Consider the following 17,790-nt stretch of genomic DNA (forward strand, 5'->3'; position numbering starts at 1 on the left):
CTTCTGATAAAAAACATAAATTCTAGTTAAATACTTTTAATTGCAACATTTTTTTTTTTTATAAATGTATTTCCTTGATTTCTCAAAAAGTTGGTTTTGGGCTTTGTTTGGCAAGGGTACGTGGAGGTTTCTGCAGAGACAAACATACAAGAAACACACACACACACGTACACACGCACGCACACACGCACGCACACCCGCGCACACACACACACACACACACACACACGCACACACACACACACACACACACACACATACACATACCCACCTCTCCTCTCGGATCTGTGGTGTCAAGAAGCGAGTGCTGTCATCTTCATGGCTGCTTTGCAGGCTGCTCTGCTGACTGCTTTGCTGGCTGCTGCAATGTGTAGAAAATAACAAGATGTCAGGCAAAAAATAATACAGCTGCTGTACCTCAGAAATAAAACTGCATGAAAATGAAAACCAAAATAAACAGAATCTGGAGTGTGTATTTCACAAAGTTGAATCTTCACCGGGTTTACTTAGTTTTTATCCTACTGCTATTATTCAGCATGATGTGTCAAACGTCATGTCATCTGCCAACATTTCTTACTAATTGTCTGTCAAACATATACAGCCTCTGACAGTAACACTATTTATAGCAACACTCAGGTTTTGCTCCTGTCCATGCACATATTCAGTGATGACACTAGATGGGGCTATATGACACTGTCAAGCAAAAGTTAAAACTTTTTGTTGATAAACAAGATAGATTATACAGAAGATACACAAATAAAAACTAATAAAAGAGAATGCATTCTCAGGTAAGCTGACAGCTTTATCATCTGTACCCAGGACAAGATGGGCCCCCTAAAAACTACAAGGATTTATACAACAGCATGTTATTTGTTTCTAAATAATTACACATTTACAAATCTCCTCTACTTCCTGTATTATATATACACAGTTGAGCTCTGCTCCAATGTGCACAGAAACTTTTACACAGTAGGCAAGAATCACTTACTGCTATCAATATATAGCACAAGTTAAATAAGTTGCAGTTTTGAAACCACAAATATTTCTCATTTTAATGGTTTAAAGTCCCCTTTAATAAAGTGTCAAAATCAGTGTGAGCTGAAACTCCTCTGAGTGTACAAGCAGAGTTGATTAGCCTTCCATCCTCCCTTATTTCTTTCAGCACCCATTGGTCGCCGACATGTTTCTCATGTTTACAAGACATAAGGTTTGTACTATTGAAAGCCATGGTATAGAAATTAAGAAGCAGTGTCTATCAATGTTATTAAAGAAATGCTCTTTTGAAAGTAAAGTTGACATGCATGCAGGCTAGAGTAGGATGTCAGTCCAGCAGCAGGATGCAGACTAAGCAACCGAGGCCATACGTCAATTACGGTGCTGGTCAGGGAATGACTTGGGATTTCCCCCGGATAAGCGGAAGATGAGAATAAATTCAACATGTTAGACAATGTTTTCTTCCCAGCTCAAAGAAAGACCAACATAAGCAATTATTTTAATTTAGGTTTTACAGCTACTGGATGCCTGATCACTATCATATAGCACTCACTACAACTGCAGGAGGCAGATCTGGGATGATCTGGGATGATCACGTTGTGTCGTTGACTTTACAGAAGTCCTTGCATGCATGTTGGCAAATTGGCATCATTATCTTCCTCCTGCTGCTTTGAGATGGTTGGAAATTCCTAAAACTGAATCCCAGTGACATGTCCAAACTAATGTTTTTTTTTTTTTGTTCTGGCTTTGTGAGAGTTTGTAAGTCTGAAATATTTGATTGCTTGGATATGGCAGAAGAGCGTGAAGCAGAGTGAAAACTACTACATTGCTTTCCTAAAATAGCTATTGTCTTATCAGGCTGTATAACAGTAGAATCCATAATGTCTGCAGGCTTTCACTGCACTCAGATGAGCAATCCTTTAAACCTACAGGGCACAAATTATCTGCACCATGCAGGGAACACTATGTTTAATTTATGGAAGTAAATGGTGCAATACTGAGAAAAGAGATAAATAGCAATGAATTCTACATGGAGAATGTGTTACTTGGATTGGGATTTGTGTAAGGAAAAAAAAAAAGAAAGAAGACAATGTTAATCTGTTTTGCATCCTTCACAAAATCTCCAGGGTCAAGTTAACTGAAAGGTCTGTCATGTTTGTTTATTAACAAGACTATTACGCCACAGGTTTCACTAAATAACGTGTGAACAATTATAAGGAAATTCAATTATTTTACCACTAGGGTACTGCAAATTTTCCTGGAGTTATAAATCAAGCACTTCTACATTTACAATTATTAATCTGTCCTCAGTGTGCTTTCCTACACATTAAGCTCCCTTTATTATATAAACTCCAAAATGTACTGACTTTAAATACCTTCTAAAACCAGTCATAACTTCAGCATGGCCTTAACCATGCACATTTTTGATTTCAAAGGAATTATTTTTATTTAGTGTATGTTTACTGCAGCAATGTCCAAAGTCGGTCCTCGAGGGCCGGCATCCTGCATAGTTTAGTTCTCTTCATGGTTTAACACACCTGGATCAAATGATGGCTCATTAGAAGGTCTAAGAGGAACATTGACATGCTGACATTGTAACTTTTACCATTTTAAACACTTTAACTTTCAGAGGGGACATTCAAGTGATATGACCTTTACTCAAAAGGCACCAATACTAATCTCAGACTGGAGTAAATCACAGAGACATCAACCATACAGGAAGGAACCTATTGATTTTGTTAATCTTTCTATAGTGTTGTCAGACCAACCTTTTTTGTCTCAAGCAATTGAATGAATCACTAGTATCTCCTTGACCCTCCTATTTCAACAAACATTACCTGCTGTGTGAAATATTACCAGGGCCGCAATCTGTCGAAAGGGTTAACCTAAGCCCAGAGGTCTACATTTAGGTGACTCTGGACCCCTTAAAGACCTTTGCAATTAACAGGTTTATTATGAATGTGATCTGAACCTACACTGTGACCTTTGACAAATGGGATTCATGAGAATTTATCTATGAAATATATATAAAAAGGTAGCTAGAAAGGTAGCTAGGAAGTTAAACGTGCAGCAACAAGCGAACTCAAGCATACACCAGCTTAGAACTTTCAGACTGTAATACATTGATTAAACTGATTGATCAGTGGTTCCATGGCAGCAAAACAACTCTATTAATTATAGTAATATTTTTACATTAGCAGAGATTGAGTGTAAGAACAAAATAAAGGTGTTAGGATAGATGAAGGGAGAAGAGGAAATGTGAAGAAGAGAGTGGGCCCATACCAACCTGCTTTCACTGCCTTGCTCCTTCTTCTCTCTGACCTTCAGCCACCTTCTCAATAGAAAGCGCCTGCGTCGAGGAGACGCACTGGGGGTGGAACAACTTGACCAGGAAGATGGGGCATCTTCATCACTGGATGGTGTGATCTCAATGGAAGGCAACTGCAGGTATTCCTTGGAGCTGGACCGGGATCTGGCTGTGAGCTGAATGCTGGTGAGCTGTGCTCTAGTGTTCTCCCTCTCGCTTGGCACATTCCTCATGCGTCGCATCTTGAAGCGCTTGCGTCGAAGAGTCGGGGTCGAGGAGCTGGATCGCACAGAACCATCTGATACGGCATTGTTCCCTCCATCAGAATAAGCCGGGGCATCTTTTGGGACACTCACCTGGAGCGAAGGAGGTCTCAGAGTGTCACCCATTGCTCCAAGTCTGACAAAGTCCAATCAGCCCCAAACAAAGTTCCTTCAAGAGACCTGGATTCTCTAGTTCTGTAGCTTGAAGTTTTAGTTTAGTCCTTGAAAGATCAAGCACAAGCCAGTTTTTTTAAAGTCCTCACATAGCCTTTTATATTCTTAAGTCCATCTTGAGTGCTATTCAGCGGTTATAAAACAAGTCCAAATATGTTAGACCAGACAAAGTTCTCTTCGTGCTCCTTAGCTGCTGAATATGCATCAGTTTGGCGTCTGGCTGACAGTCTGTGAAGAACAGTGTTGTTGCAATAAACTCATTCACTCAGGCTGGGAAGAAGAGGGCTAGATTAGATAACAAAAGGGGCTTCTGTTCTGAGAGCAGCAGATGAAACATGCATAAGGCCTGTCAGAGAGTGTAACACAACTCCTTTGCTGGTCCTCCCCAGAGACTGACAGGCCAAGTTACAAACAGTGGCTATGCTACTAACCAAGGAGCTGGAGTAGGTGCCTTAGCTGCTTTTTATGTTAAAGGCAAAGGCACCAGATGTCAGCCCTTGAATATTGATGCTGTGGTTCGGATTTGGATATTGTTCTCACTTGGTTCTTATTCTGGCATCCCTGAGGCAGAGAAAGACACAGTTGGGCTCACTTGTGCTTGTTCTGGTTGTTGAGGTCCGTCCTGGGCTCCAGCTCATTGCTGTTTCCACCAAGTTACTGCCTACGGGCTAGAGGAAGGTGATGGGGCTGCAAGGTACAGGTAAGGCTCAGGGTGATAGAGTTAAACAAGCCTCTCACACACATCCCATACACAAACTGCCACACAGACAGACAGTGGGACAAAACATTATGTACAGAAACACACACAGACACAAGCAGAAACCAAGATAACAGGCCACAGTAAACAAGCCAATCTTCAAAACATACACTGCACACTCACCACCATGCATCAGCCTAAGTTTATCCATTCTTCTGACACTCTTAGTTCCTATTAGGACTTTCCTAAGATAGTGTTAAGTCTATATACAAGACCTTTAAACTTTCTGTCAGGATGCACAAACAAACTAGGGATATCTGCAGACACATACAGCAGGTATCCAGGACAACTGTGCACATTAGATATTCGGCAGGAAGTAACTGGTTTATGTGATAATGGAAAATCAAGGGAAACCAATACACTTTTCCAGTCCTATCAGCAAGTTGACTGTATTTGTTAGGGGAGGCAGAGATGGTTTATGGTTTTTGAGTCAGGTTTTACTTTGACTTAGTTTACCTTTGTCTATCTAAGTTGTCAAATACTACTGATAGATAATCCACTATTTAAGAAATCGTTTTGCTTTAAAGATTCCTTAAATTGCTACACAGAACAAAAATGGTTCATTGCCATTCTTTGGCAAATCTTAAGAAACAGAACATGTTTCAGATTAACTGACATCTTTTCCCCAATAATTCATGGCTGCTTCACATGCAAAGACTTAAATTACTGAAATTTAGAGACTGTATCAATCAAAAATACTGATGTTGCTTGTACAATAACTGAAAATAAAAGAATGACAATGGCTTCTGTTTCAGTAATGGCTCTAATTGTGCACAAATTTCAAACCCATTATTGTTTATGTGCTGCTTTATGCAGGGTTGTACAAGGTGCCATCCCATCTTAAAGGTAGCAAAGCTCTGTGAAAATAGAAAATAACTGTGTGAGACTAATCAGCACAAATGCCTGAAAAATCTGAAATTGATCTATTCATACAGTTGAAGCATTTAATGTTATTAATGTTTTTTGTCACTAATTTCAGAAAATGAAATAAATATACTTTATTTTATTAGAAATAGAATAAAATAATTCAAACCTTTATTTTAAATAATTTAGATTAATTTGGCTTGTACATGATAAAACTCTCAAATTCAGTGTCTCAGAAAATGTAAATTTTGTGAAGATGTTATTGTGTAGTTATAGAAAATGAGTAAAAGAAAAAGGTTTGGGGAAAAAAGGTGCCCTATCAACAGGGATAACTGCAGCCATGACAGCAGTGCCATGCAACATCCTGTCAATAATTTGTAATTTGGGGGAGCTTTATAAGGATAGGACTACGGCTGGAGTCTGTGCATCAAGAGCCACTGCGCACAGATGGTCTACCAATGGTACACTTCTTCTATCAACTCACTCAACCAGAGACAATGTTAGAAATGTCTTTCATCAATGGAGAAAAAAACTGACCTTTCCTGCATGTCTTTCCCCTCTCTCATGCTCTGCTTTCCTGTATAACAGCTCTCACCTAAAGGCCACCACAGCCAATAAAAAAAAAAGCTACAAACAATGGCCTGTTTCTGTTTTAATGATAGTCCACAAAACAAAATATAAAAAGGCCAGTGCAAAATGGCGAACACTAAGACAGAATAGCTTGCTTAACCCTTGTGCATGCGAGGACTAAGGCAAACGTAGAGGACTGTGGAAAATGATACAAGTTTTACGTGTGTGGGGTCAGTTGGACCCCATTTCGACATACAAGGGTTAAGCGCAAAAGAGATGCTGCAAACATTTGACACCCGTCACACAGTATTAAGTTTACACTTTTATTTCCCACAAAAGTCCTCACTGGTAGTATTGCCTGTTTCCCTTATATGAGCCTAATGATTAATATATGTTTAAGGGCAAGTTTCTATAAAGGGACTTCATAATCTATTTTATTTGTTTATTTATTTTGCATATTTAAAAATTTATATTAATTTCATTTTAGAAATTAGTTCATTGATCTTAGAGAGGGTGCACTTGCATTATTATGCCATTACTGTTATATTGGTTCAATATGGTCTTAAAATGACAACGTTATTGTTTATCACAATAACTTCTTATCATCCAACAAAATCTGTTATCATGAGAAATTAGTATCCTCATACACTCTCGTAGGAAAGCCATGACAAAACAACTCAGAGCTTAGAAGACAATGTTTGTGGTGTGGGAATAAAACGTGCCAGAAAGCACAGGTGGACCATTGGGTGGACTATCAGAAAGGCTGCAAGCTTCACATCTAAAAACACTACTTTGTGCTGAAAAAGGTTTTACTGCGACATCTCACCAAAGATAAATGAATGCATAAGAAAAGCTGCATGACTCTCACCAAGGTGCACTTCAAAAGGCGAGTGGAGAGCCTCTTTCTCTTTTTTTATTTTACTATCTCATCCTTATGAGCACTCTGGTGCAAAGATTCCAAAATAGCTGGTTTTACATTAGTCTGGGTTCTGTATAACAGAAGAAGATTTATCCTTTAATAAATCCTTAAATAAAACAAAGGAACTTCCAAAGAACTGAAACGATACAGATATTAATGAAGATGCACCATGTAAATTATTTACTTGACAAGATACAAAATTTAGACAAGGAAGAAGTAAAGCTAGTAATAAAGAAGATATGAAATACAGAAATTACTGATAAATTATAGTAATTTCTGTTGAAATGTAAAGTTTTATTATATTTGTGAGTAAATACAGTAATATAAAAACATATGGAGACATATTCAATAAATTAGAATATTAATGAGAAGTTTATGTAGTTCAGTAACTCAACTCACAAATAAAACATATTGTAGAAACTACACAAACACTGATGTTTTACAGCTTTTATTTCTGTTGCTTTTATTTATGAATATTTCTTGCTTAGAATTAAAATGCAACATTTAAGATTAGAATATTACATTAGAGCAATAAAAAACTTTCTTACTCCAGAAATGTGGCTCTAATGAAAAATACGTTTAATACCTGAGTAAAGGTTTTTATTTTTGAACATGTACATCTAATCTGACAAACAGTCCCCATAGAAACGTATATTCTAATTTAATGAATATGACAAGGAAAAATGTATAGATCTAAATACTACCCTCGCGGAAAGATATACAACTATACAATTTATATTATGTATGTATGTATATGTATATATATGTATAGAATATATGAGTCATATTCTAGCATCTCTTATTCAAACATCTTATACTGTAGCATACATACAATATCTAAGTATATATCTTAGATATGTATATCTAAGGCTATTTTTTGTCCAATTCTTTAGGAATACATCAAAAAAATTCAGTGGCATAACTTCAAGATTACCCACACTACACACATTTCATATACTACACATATCCAGCACTGTCTCAAATTTCAGGTAACTGCCATGCCAACTTTGCAGCAATGCTCTAATAATATCACCATATACAAATGCTCTGTCTGGACTAATGAGGTTTCACTTAACCAGGCCTGTTGAATGACAGAAGTTGCTTGGCAAAGCAGGGTAGGGGAGGACTTCCCTTATATTTTCTGATTAGGCAAATAGCCGCCACCAGATATGGCCACTCATACACTATGAGACAATTTTGGGCTGAAAGAATTAATGTTCAATGCTTTTAATCCAAAATAGTCAAGTAGATAAAACAAATTATGTGTTTTTTCTTACAAATAATAATTAAATTGATGTAATCTGTCATATTAAAGATCATATGTTGTTGAAGGACAAACAGCAGAATGCTAAAAGAGGAACTGGTGTCATTAAATACCAGCTGTCATTCTATACAGTGTGAAGTCCGGCCTCGTTGCACACAGGCACAAAGACTTGGAGTGTGGAACATCATGGATTAATCATGAAAAGACAACGTTTCCTGTTACAGTTTGACACGTTTCAACATTAGCACATCGGGTCAAGCTCTGTCACTGCTGGGCTTAATCCAAGAGCAGAGTGAGCAATTGTTTTTTTTTTTTTTTTTTAGCACAAGGGCAAGACTGGGACTTTGTTTAGAGAGTATTGTTTCTAATAGATTATCCTACTCAGCTCATTACTGCCTCTAGTGTATTCATTAGATTAGTGAATAGACAAAATTGCAATGACACTTCTGGTGAGAAAAGGTGGGACACCATTTTTTTGCATGGTAAAACTCGCCGGTGACAGGAAATGTTTGCAGTTTAATATAGTTATTATTACTCTGCCAAATTGTCCTGTCAGCTATTGGGAGGTTTAACAGGATTCTAAGTTATGATCATAAACAACGTGATGCTTGGATCAGAAACGTCAGCAGAGTTTGTCCTGAAGATCTATATGCACAGGTTTGCATTGCATGTAACTGCATCATCTCAGTTACATGCTGCACCTGCCATTTGATAATAAACTCACATCCACACTTCTTTGATTCAGCTTCGGCATAAACATTTCACAGGTACGCATTATTTATAAATGACTTGCAATATTTAAGATTTTTTTTATTATTTTTTTTAGTTCTAGATTGCATTTATGATGTTTATCTGTTATAGTATTGCGTGCAACTGTCTTTTATACTAACAAAAAGTCTAGATCATTTTTTTTTAAATCACTGTCTGTTTAATGTTAATAGATTCGGCATTGAGCTTTCCCTTTTATTTTGCTTTACGTTGATCAATTTTAATTATTAAAGTGGCATACTCAGTAGAGATCAAGATCACTTGTGTCAGCTTTCATTACAGCTGGAAGGCCTAAAAACACAGTGGCTGGATGATTGAAATGTAATTTACAGTTAAATATCTAGAACAAAAGTTTTGCCCAACCAGAGTTCCTTTTTCCTATGCTGTGTTAGTATTTTACCAAAAACAACTATGTGTTGGCGGCGATATACTATATTGCCAACATATCGATACCACTGATATGTGGTATTGATACTGGATGGTAAATATGTTGAGACACCTGCAAACTCCAATGATTTAAAAAATAAAACTCAGAGAGGACGCAACGGGAAGGCCCAAAACATCTGGACATCTTTTGTAGGGTGCACTTTGTCATGCGTTCATTAGAGGAGTCAACAGATGGACCTACCACAGAGGGGACTCTGCTGTTACAGCTGAGACAGAGAGCACAGTTTTCCATCTCCGTAATGACTTGTACACAGAACAGAACAGCCATGTGATTGCTTGCCTTTCACGCATCATTACTGACAATCAAAGTTCACCCCTATTGTTCGCTGTATCTCTATTCTTAGCACCATGTCCCTGTCAGCAGAATGTCAAAGACTGCGGACAGATTACGGAGGAATGCAGATGCTGATTAACAAACTCTTAGGATAAAAATATGCAGCACAGATTAGTCAAATGAATTCTGAACAAGGAAGCCAATAACACAGCATGAAGGACATGGAGGGAAATTCACAATGGTTTACCACGCCTGAATTACAGACACATGTTTATGTCATTAGGTATCATTTTTCCTGTCTGTCTATATTATGATTCTGAGCATCAACTTGAGGCAGTATACTGTAGATCTGAAGTGCAACTGAAAAAATGTTGATGAGGCAAAATATTCTTGATTGTGTTTTGTTCTAATAACCGTCACTTGTTATACAATAATAGATGCATTGAAACCAAACATTGATCTCTTAATTATTGCACACATTTCTTTACCTCTGGCAATGCTATTCATTAGCTCGCCATGGCATGAAGAAAATTTGTCCACAATTCAAACAACTGAAGAAAAGAATGCTAACATAAACTGATGACAAGTACGGTATATGGTTATGGGATTACAAGATTTGGCATTTGTCCTTTCACTGCCATTTTATTCTTTGTCGCACATATATTTTAATATACTAGTATAAAACTGTGCAACAGTAGATCAACGAAGCTCACGAGACAAAACGATGCACAGGACTGAGTTGATGAGAATTAGACAAGGTGAGATATCTGCAACATTTTTTGGGAAAACTATAAATCTATAATTACTGTAAAATAATCCAGTTCAGGTTGGACTATAAATTTGTCCATGTAATTAAAAGGCAAAAAAAAAGCATTATTAATACCTGGGGAAAAAAAAAAAACTTTAATCTGGCTACCCAAACAAAATGTTATATTACTTAGGTCACTAATATCAGTTAATTATAGCATTATATTACAGTCATGCCTATGTTTTTTTTATTATTACAGTTTGCCTTCCTTATTAAACATCTATGTCTCCATTATAAACTGTGACACCAACCATACAATGTTGCAATCCTTTATAAGCCTGAGTCTGACTGAAAGAAAGGGAGTGTTAACGTAACACTTAGAAAAAAGCAAAGTGGCATTACACCCTGACAAAAATGAAAAATGTTTCAGGTCTTCATACATTTTTTTATGTGTTAATCAGCATAAATCCAACCAGTGCTCCAGTACAGTTGTAAGAATTACTGTAAAATGAAAAAAAAAAGGAAAAAGAGGAGCACTGCATATGACTGCATGGAGAAAAGACCAATCTTGTTGGAGTTCAAATCCTCCACTATTTTATTCCACAAATTAAACTTTATAATGCTCTATAAATGACCTTCATGAATTTAAATTCAGAGGCAGGATTATCGTTTTGTTTTACGCTATTGAATATTCACACAAAAGTTGTACTAATAGCTACTAGGCTGAAAAAGCCTGCTGAACGTATCCTCTGAGGCATTCTCACAATGTTAAGGCATTTATTTGCCTTTCATAGCCAAACTGCATACGTCTTAACTGAAGCTGGCAAACAATCCTATGTCCCACAGCTATCATCATGGAAAATGGGTTTAATCCCTGTTCTCTTTAGAGACTAGCAGAAGTGATCAAAACCCAGGCTTTCATCTCTTATTCAGAAACACTGAGTCCTAAAAATAGCTTTGTTACACTATGGAAACAGGCGCAGCTCCACGGCGTGCTATAAAGAAAAAGCGATCACAAAAGGGTTCAGAGTCAAGAGACAAATGTAGACAAATTCATGCCACCAGCATCAAAGAGTGTGGTTTGTTTAAAAAGAATCATTATGTTAGCTATTTAGTGATAGTGAGTGAGCCGGCAAAAATCAGTCACACCACTGCAGAATGAAACATTAGAAGTCAAAGCTGGAGTTTTTAGGGATTTCCAAGCTGCAAATCAAAACATTTGAATTCAGTCCTGTTGAATTACTGAAGGATATGTTAGCATTCTATTAAATAATGCCACTGTGTAATTCCTAAGTAAATTATCCATTCATTTATGAATGTGACATTAATTATTTCCTTTACCATTTAGTCTATAAACCACTAAATTATTTTTACACTCAAAAAACCCAGGAGCTTTTGGGCATAGAGTGGGAACCCCAATGCACAGATGCATATTAAATCTTAATGAAGCCGTCTCGTTTTTTTGTTTTGTTTTTGTTTTTCAATTTAATTTATTTTACCAAGTAAGTGGGTTGAGAAAAATTCTAATGTTCAACAATGAACTGGCCTGGGTTCAGTTCCCAACCTTCGGTCTTTTGTTGCATGTCTTCCCCCACTTCTCTCTCCTGTCTCTTGTTAGACTACTGCAAATAAAGGTTACTCATGCCACAATTTTTTTTTTTAAAAAGGCAGAAAAGAAAGACCAGGAGACAAATCTGACTCTAAGCACTGTGACTTATTTTCAATTAGAGGTAAGAAGACATCCCGAGAATCAAAATGAGCTACCAACAAAATCAGAGCCTAAACTTAACAATCAACTAATACAAATCTACACAGTTATTGATTAGAAACAGAATTAAAAAAGCTATTCAACCAACAAAGAACATTCAAACTATAATCTACTGAGAAGCATCAAATGGGTCTGAAATAATGAGAGAATGTTCAAATGATTTTTGAAAAACAAAAAAAAAACTTTTATATAATAATACAATGAAAATATCTCCACTTTTCTGATTGGTATCTTGTCCAAAAAAAAATGAGACAAAGGGTTTAAATTTCTATCTCCCTCGCATGTGCTTTAATCCAGTTCCAAATAACCTATTCCCATCTGATGCACATGGAGACATCAGTTCTGATCTTACAGTTTTTATCTAGCCTTGGAGAGTAGCAGCACAGTATCTTTTCTTTCTCTCTTCTAAGGGGTTTTAGCTATTGTCTCCAAGACTGCCCTGGGTCATCTCTAAGGCGGGTGAACGGGCAGCAGCTGTCTAACAGTCAAGGATCTCTGGGTGGAATGGCTGTTTCGGATCCAAGTCTGGACCCAGTTTTAGTATCATAGCTGACAAATGAAATGTCATTTGCCCGAATGTGCACATGAGGTTCCCCAGTTGATAAAGACAGACAGTCTCTTTAGGAGACACATTAATCTAGTCTAGAAGGCAGAGGTGGGCCATCATGGCCTGCAAGGCCTTCTCTGCTGACCTAAATACTAATCAGAAACCCTAACATACAACCGTGCTTTCTCTTCTCTTCTTTTCTTCCTCTTCCCCTTTTAAAGTTAATAGCTCCACCTTTCTCCCTGTTCTTTCCTTTCTCCCTGTCATTTTCGTCTGTCTCCTTTACATTTGAAATAATCCAAAGCAATACACACATATACACATATAAATCATCATTGCATGTTCTTGCCAGTTGTCCATGTGTTATGTAAAATCACCAGAATAATGATAAACACAAGCCAATTCTCCATCTCAACTAAATTCATTTCCTGTGGGGCGAGGAAACATTTTTCCCAGGCCTAACAACAACTAACCACTTTAGGAGAAGAGGGATTGTCGGAAAAGTCGGAGACATGCGACTGTGAGCTGCATTCAAAGCAACTTCATTCAGAAAGAGCCGGGCGCCAGCAACTCAGCATATTCACAGATCCCGCTAGAACATGTTGTTCCCATTGAGCAGAATGTCGTTTTTAAGACTATATTACATTCAAGGTTAGAGTACAGTAAAAAAAAAAAAACATGACTGAAATACTAACACCTCTTTTGTTTTATTATGCCAAGAATGGTTTGTACATTAAGCAAGTGAGTTGTTGAAAAGTTTTACAATTACTGCCATAAGCAGCGATAACATTTCACCTGGCTGTTCACTTGGTATTGACAAAAGGCTTTCAGGTTAGGGAGACAAGTTCTCTTTAATTTGAACATGTCCAGTGTTCGATCTATGGAAACTGAAATATACACGCTCAAACTCACAGACACTGAACTGAGTTCGCTGTGCCACATGGGAATAAATTGCATATTCAGCTGCAAGCGCCCTGAAGATTTCCTTTCTCACATGCCGTCCTGCATGTGCACTGCACAGCAGATGTGTCCTCTCAAGAAGATGCAGCACCACATTCTACGTCCAACCAACCAAGGATTGTTGCCTGTCAGTGTTGGTTACACAACATTTTCACTTTCCACAACATGTTTATGTATCCAAATCTATTTTTATCCCCACTCTCACTATAGCGCAGCAATTTTTCAGCGTTGTGTACAGTATGTTGGTCCGTACGCATTTGTATCGAAGTTACACAGTCCTATCTTAAGACTTTACTAAAGCAGAAAGTTTACTGTATGCAAAAAACTAAAGTATGTAACCGTACATCCATCCAACCACATAACTTGTAAAACTGTGCATATTAGCAACAACAAGAGAGTATGGCGACCACAGAAAAGCCAGAGACTTACGACTCCTTACAATAAGTGGGTTAAAACATCCCACAATATATATATTTTTTACAATAAAATCACAATGACATTTCTATCACGATTTTCCTACACAAAAGCAGAATTCTTAAAGAAAAACAAATAATGGGACAGATGGCCAAAGTCCATTTCTAAATGTATTTGAGTGTGCACAATTTTGCCAAATTCTGTCAGGCAGCATAATTGACATTTGATAACTGGATTAAGAGTTATACAGTCTTAAATACTCTGTCTCAAAAAGTACTACAGTGATCAATGAAACATTAATCATTTTAATTGTGATACAAAAGAAATATGTTTATTAAGGTGAAGGAAAAGGAGGAAAACAAAACCGATGTTTCTCATCATCATCATAAAACTGGAATACTTAGCATAGAATAGATGATCCCATTATCTCACTGCTTTGAAAGACAAATAAAATGAACAAAACTAAAAAAAAGTCTAAGTCCAACTGCAACTCGTTGGTGATACATGGAAAACTGGATATTCACTGAGGTGGTACTTGTTGTGAAATAGTTTAAGAACCACTGTTCTATAAGTCCAAGACTGAGTAAAATTTTGTATAGACACATCATTTTCATCTAGCATTGCAAAAACAATCAAGACACACCATGTCTTTGCTCACTGCGGGCAGTGTTTCTATCTAACCTAGTGAGGCACTGAACATACCAAGGTTCCCATTTCCATCAGCAACTTCTAATAATTTCCCTTCAGAAAGCTGAATCTCAATCAAAATCAAAATTTCACTTTAGCACTTGAACAAAAGCAAAAATCAAATGTCTAGACATCAAGGATGCATGTGAGTTACAAAATAGATTCCTGAAAAAGTGCATGGAACAGTGGCTCAAAGACAGAAGAGAGCCAAAAGTAGCAAAAAGACAACAGAAGAACAACAGAAGAGGCCATTGAAAGACCCCAGCAAAGTTGCGAGAAATGTTTCCATGTGTAACACAACTTATGTAACAAAAAAAAAGTACATAACCAAACACATTGTATCAAGAAACGCAGAAAGGTTCTCCCATGAAGAAGCTGCTAAATGATCAGAATGTGAGAACAAATTAGAAGAAATTGCTCATAAATGATGGTGATCATGCTTATCTAAGAGCTGCTGATCCAACGTAGGTGCCACTCAATCATTAACAGACATGTTTCCGCTACATTAAGACAAAGGCTGACACACAGTGGCCTTCCATCCGTCTGAAGCGGCAGACAGCAGGAGGAGCTGGACAAGTGCAACACAGCCGCTCTCAGCGATGCAGGAAATTACAGCCCGCAACTCACTGCGAATCGTGGCAAGTCTGCGAGTTGGAATATTTAGAAAAGTTAATTGGAGCTTTACAACATCCTCAGCATCGTAAATGACAGTGAGACAAAGTTTAATCTATCTGGGGTTTTTTTATGTATCGACAGCAACTCACGTCGGTCCGCGAAAATCCGAGATTTGTTTTACAAACGCGAAATAAGCGGCGTTTCATTTCTCAACTGAGCGGCCAACATCAGAAAACCACTGTCATGGCTTCATCTGCTTAGAAACAGGATAATTTTACCTTAAATGGTGGGGGGTTTTTTTTGTTGTTGTTGTTTTTTTTTTGCTGTCGTCGCCACAAACTTCCACAAACTTAGTCGTCCACACGGATCAAGCATGGGCAGATCCAGGGAATAAGTTCATGACCTGCTTCCATCCATGATGGCAGATGAAAATAGATCCGATGAGGTCTGTAGCTTCGTTTGACCGAGCGGAAAAAAAAAAACAAAAAAACACCAACGTGAAATCAGTGCATCTTAGAGGAGGCGGGAGCCGTTACTTCACGGATGAGAGGCGCACACAGCAGACCACTGAGCGGTGACCTATCAGTGTCTGGACAAACACCACCAGTCGACTCCCCGCTTTTAACCTCTTACTGCCCTCAGTCGTGCCTCATGGTCGATCTTTATTTATTTTATGGACTACTTATTTACCTATTTGTCCTGGCTCGTCGTCAGTGGTGTGTTTTAATATCTAATACAGAAAGATTTCAATAAATAACATGAGAGAAACGTTCAGTAATTCAAGCAAAATCAGTCTTGGTATGTTTATTACACAGATGATGAATGAAACAAAACTTATTTTGTTGGTAAATTCTAATACTAAATATGGCCTAACAAAAAATAAATAAATGAAATGAATACTTTGAATCCACTATTGTTATTATGTCCAGGTTATGACCATGCTGGAGAGTTGTTCAGTCATTCACACCGCCCAGAGGACAAACCACAGAACAGCATTACTACTGTTAGGTTGACTGGTCACTCTAAATGTTCCTTAGGTGTGAGTGTGTGGGTGCATGATTGTCTTTCCTAACTGCCTCCCGTTGAGTGCCGGAGACAGATAGCCGCCTTTACCCCTCTCCAAGAGTGGATTGCTCCTGTTTGTTTTTTACCCCATTAAGAGCAGAAGTGCTGCCGCAATTTTCAAGAGGTACCAGTTTATAGTTTTTTGTAATTGTTTTAATTTGTCCAATGTTAGTAATTCGTTACAGTTCAGCTTACACGTTGAAAACATAGTTGCTCCATCAATTTATGAGAATCTGCTGAAATTTTGATAAAAAAAATTAACACAACTAGTTCGATTCATCAGTAGAGTAATCCCGGAAGTGTTCCATGCAACAGGAAGTGTTCCTCTTTTATATCATAACAGAAGTATTACAGCCTTCGCTTTAGTCATTTCCTCATGAATTGCAGACTGTGTTGGATTAACACTGTCTATTTGTACACATTTTGATGCTCTACATGACATGTATGTTACTCGTTCAGCACTGTAAACTGCCCAAGTTATTGAGGAACGATGAAGAGCAAATATATCAGTGCTCAGCAGCTTTTTTGTCACAGAGCATTAGTTCTGATCCTGTCAGAAATCAGATTATAGTTTATGGGCAAATTTTCAAGGAGCATTTGTGTACTTCTGCATTTATGTCAGTCAATAAGTGCAACATTTTCTGGAGAGTTTGTTCGGTAACTGTGCTAAAGACAGCTGTTTGGCAGAAACAACGTGCTTCTTGGTGTCTGCTTTGAAAAGGAACAGCATCTCTATTCAATGAAGCTGACAAAGAAAAAGAGGCAGACAGTTTAACAGATGAGACAAACACATCTGCCATTTCCATCAAATCCCTGTTGCAGTCTATCAAAAATATTTTTTTACGAGAAAAATATCTTCTGCAAGTCTGACTAAAGACAAAACACCATCATTTTTTGAGCCAAGCAACAAATGACATGCAATTTCTGTACAGCAATTCTGTGCACAAATTAGCCGAATGTTTTTTTTTCTTTTCCTTTTCGTACTTGAAGTCTCCCAACTCCTATTATCTTACGTCAAACATTGACTCATACAAATTTACAATTGTTTTTAAAGATATTTTTATTTATTTATTGCCAGGCATACAATTGTAGCTGTTATTGGATTTTCACAACTATTATCTATGTGGGCAAGGAGAACAAGATTATTAAATCAAATGAGTCAAATGTTTGACTTCAGTTCAGTCAGTGACACACAGCAAATGCACATTTAGTACTTGCAACCCTGCAACACAAACAAGAATCAGCAATACGATCACTGCATGTGTAAACCTTAATACTAGTAGTTTAAAAACTGTGACTCAAGCTCACAGTAAGAGCAAACTCAAACTGAATGGATGAGTTTTACAGAAAAAAAAATCACAAAATTGTAACAAAAAATATTTTGT

The 17,790-nt window shown here is 37.4% G+C and overlaps 1 protein-coding gene across 8 annotated transcripts in view; it reads right to left on the reverse strand.

The window, feature by feature from the left end:
* The window catches only part of gramd1bb (GRAM domain containing 1Bb), a 97,358-nt gene that overhangs the window by 65,691 nt on the left and 13,877 nt on the right, over positions 1-17,790 (reverse strand). For all 8 annotated transcript variants that reach the window (XM_081614248.1, XM_017308230.2, XM_017308232.2 and 5 more), the window contains exons 2-3: positions 3,281-4,425; positions 272-361 (exon numbers count right to left, since the gene is read on the reverse strand). In XM_081614248.1, the coding sequence (XP_081470374.1) occupies positions 272-361; positions 3,281-3,690 (500 nt within the window). In that variant the 5' untranslated portion in view covers positions 3,691-4,425. The remainder of the gene's footprint in view (positions 1-271; positions 362-3,280; positions 4,426-17,790) is intronic.

This window comes from Poecilia reticulata, chromosome 13 (genome assembly GCF_904066995.2).
Source record: "Poecilia reticulata chromosome 13, P_reticulata-male-v2, whole genome shotgun sequence".
In the NCBI taxonomy this organism is placed as follows: domain Eukaryota; kingdom Metazoa; phylum Chordata; class Actinopteri; order Cyprinodontiformes; family Poeciliidae; genus Poecilia; species Poecilia reticulata.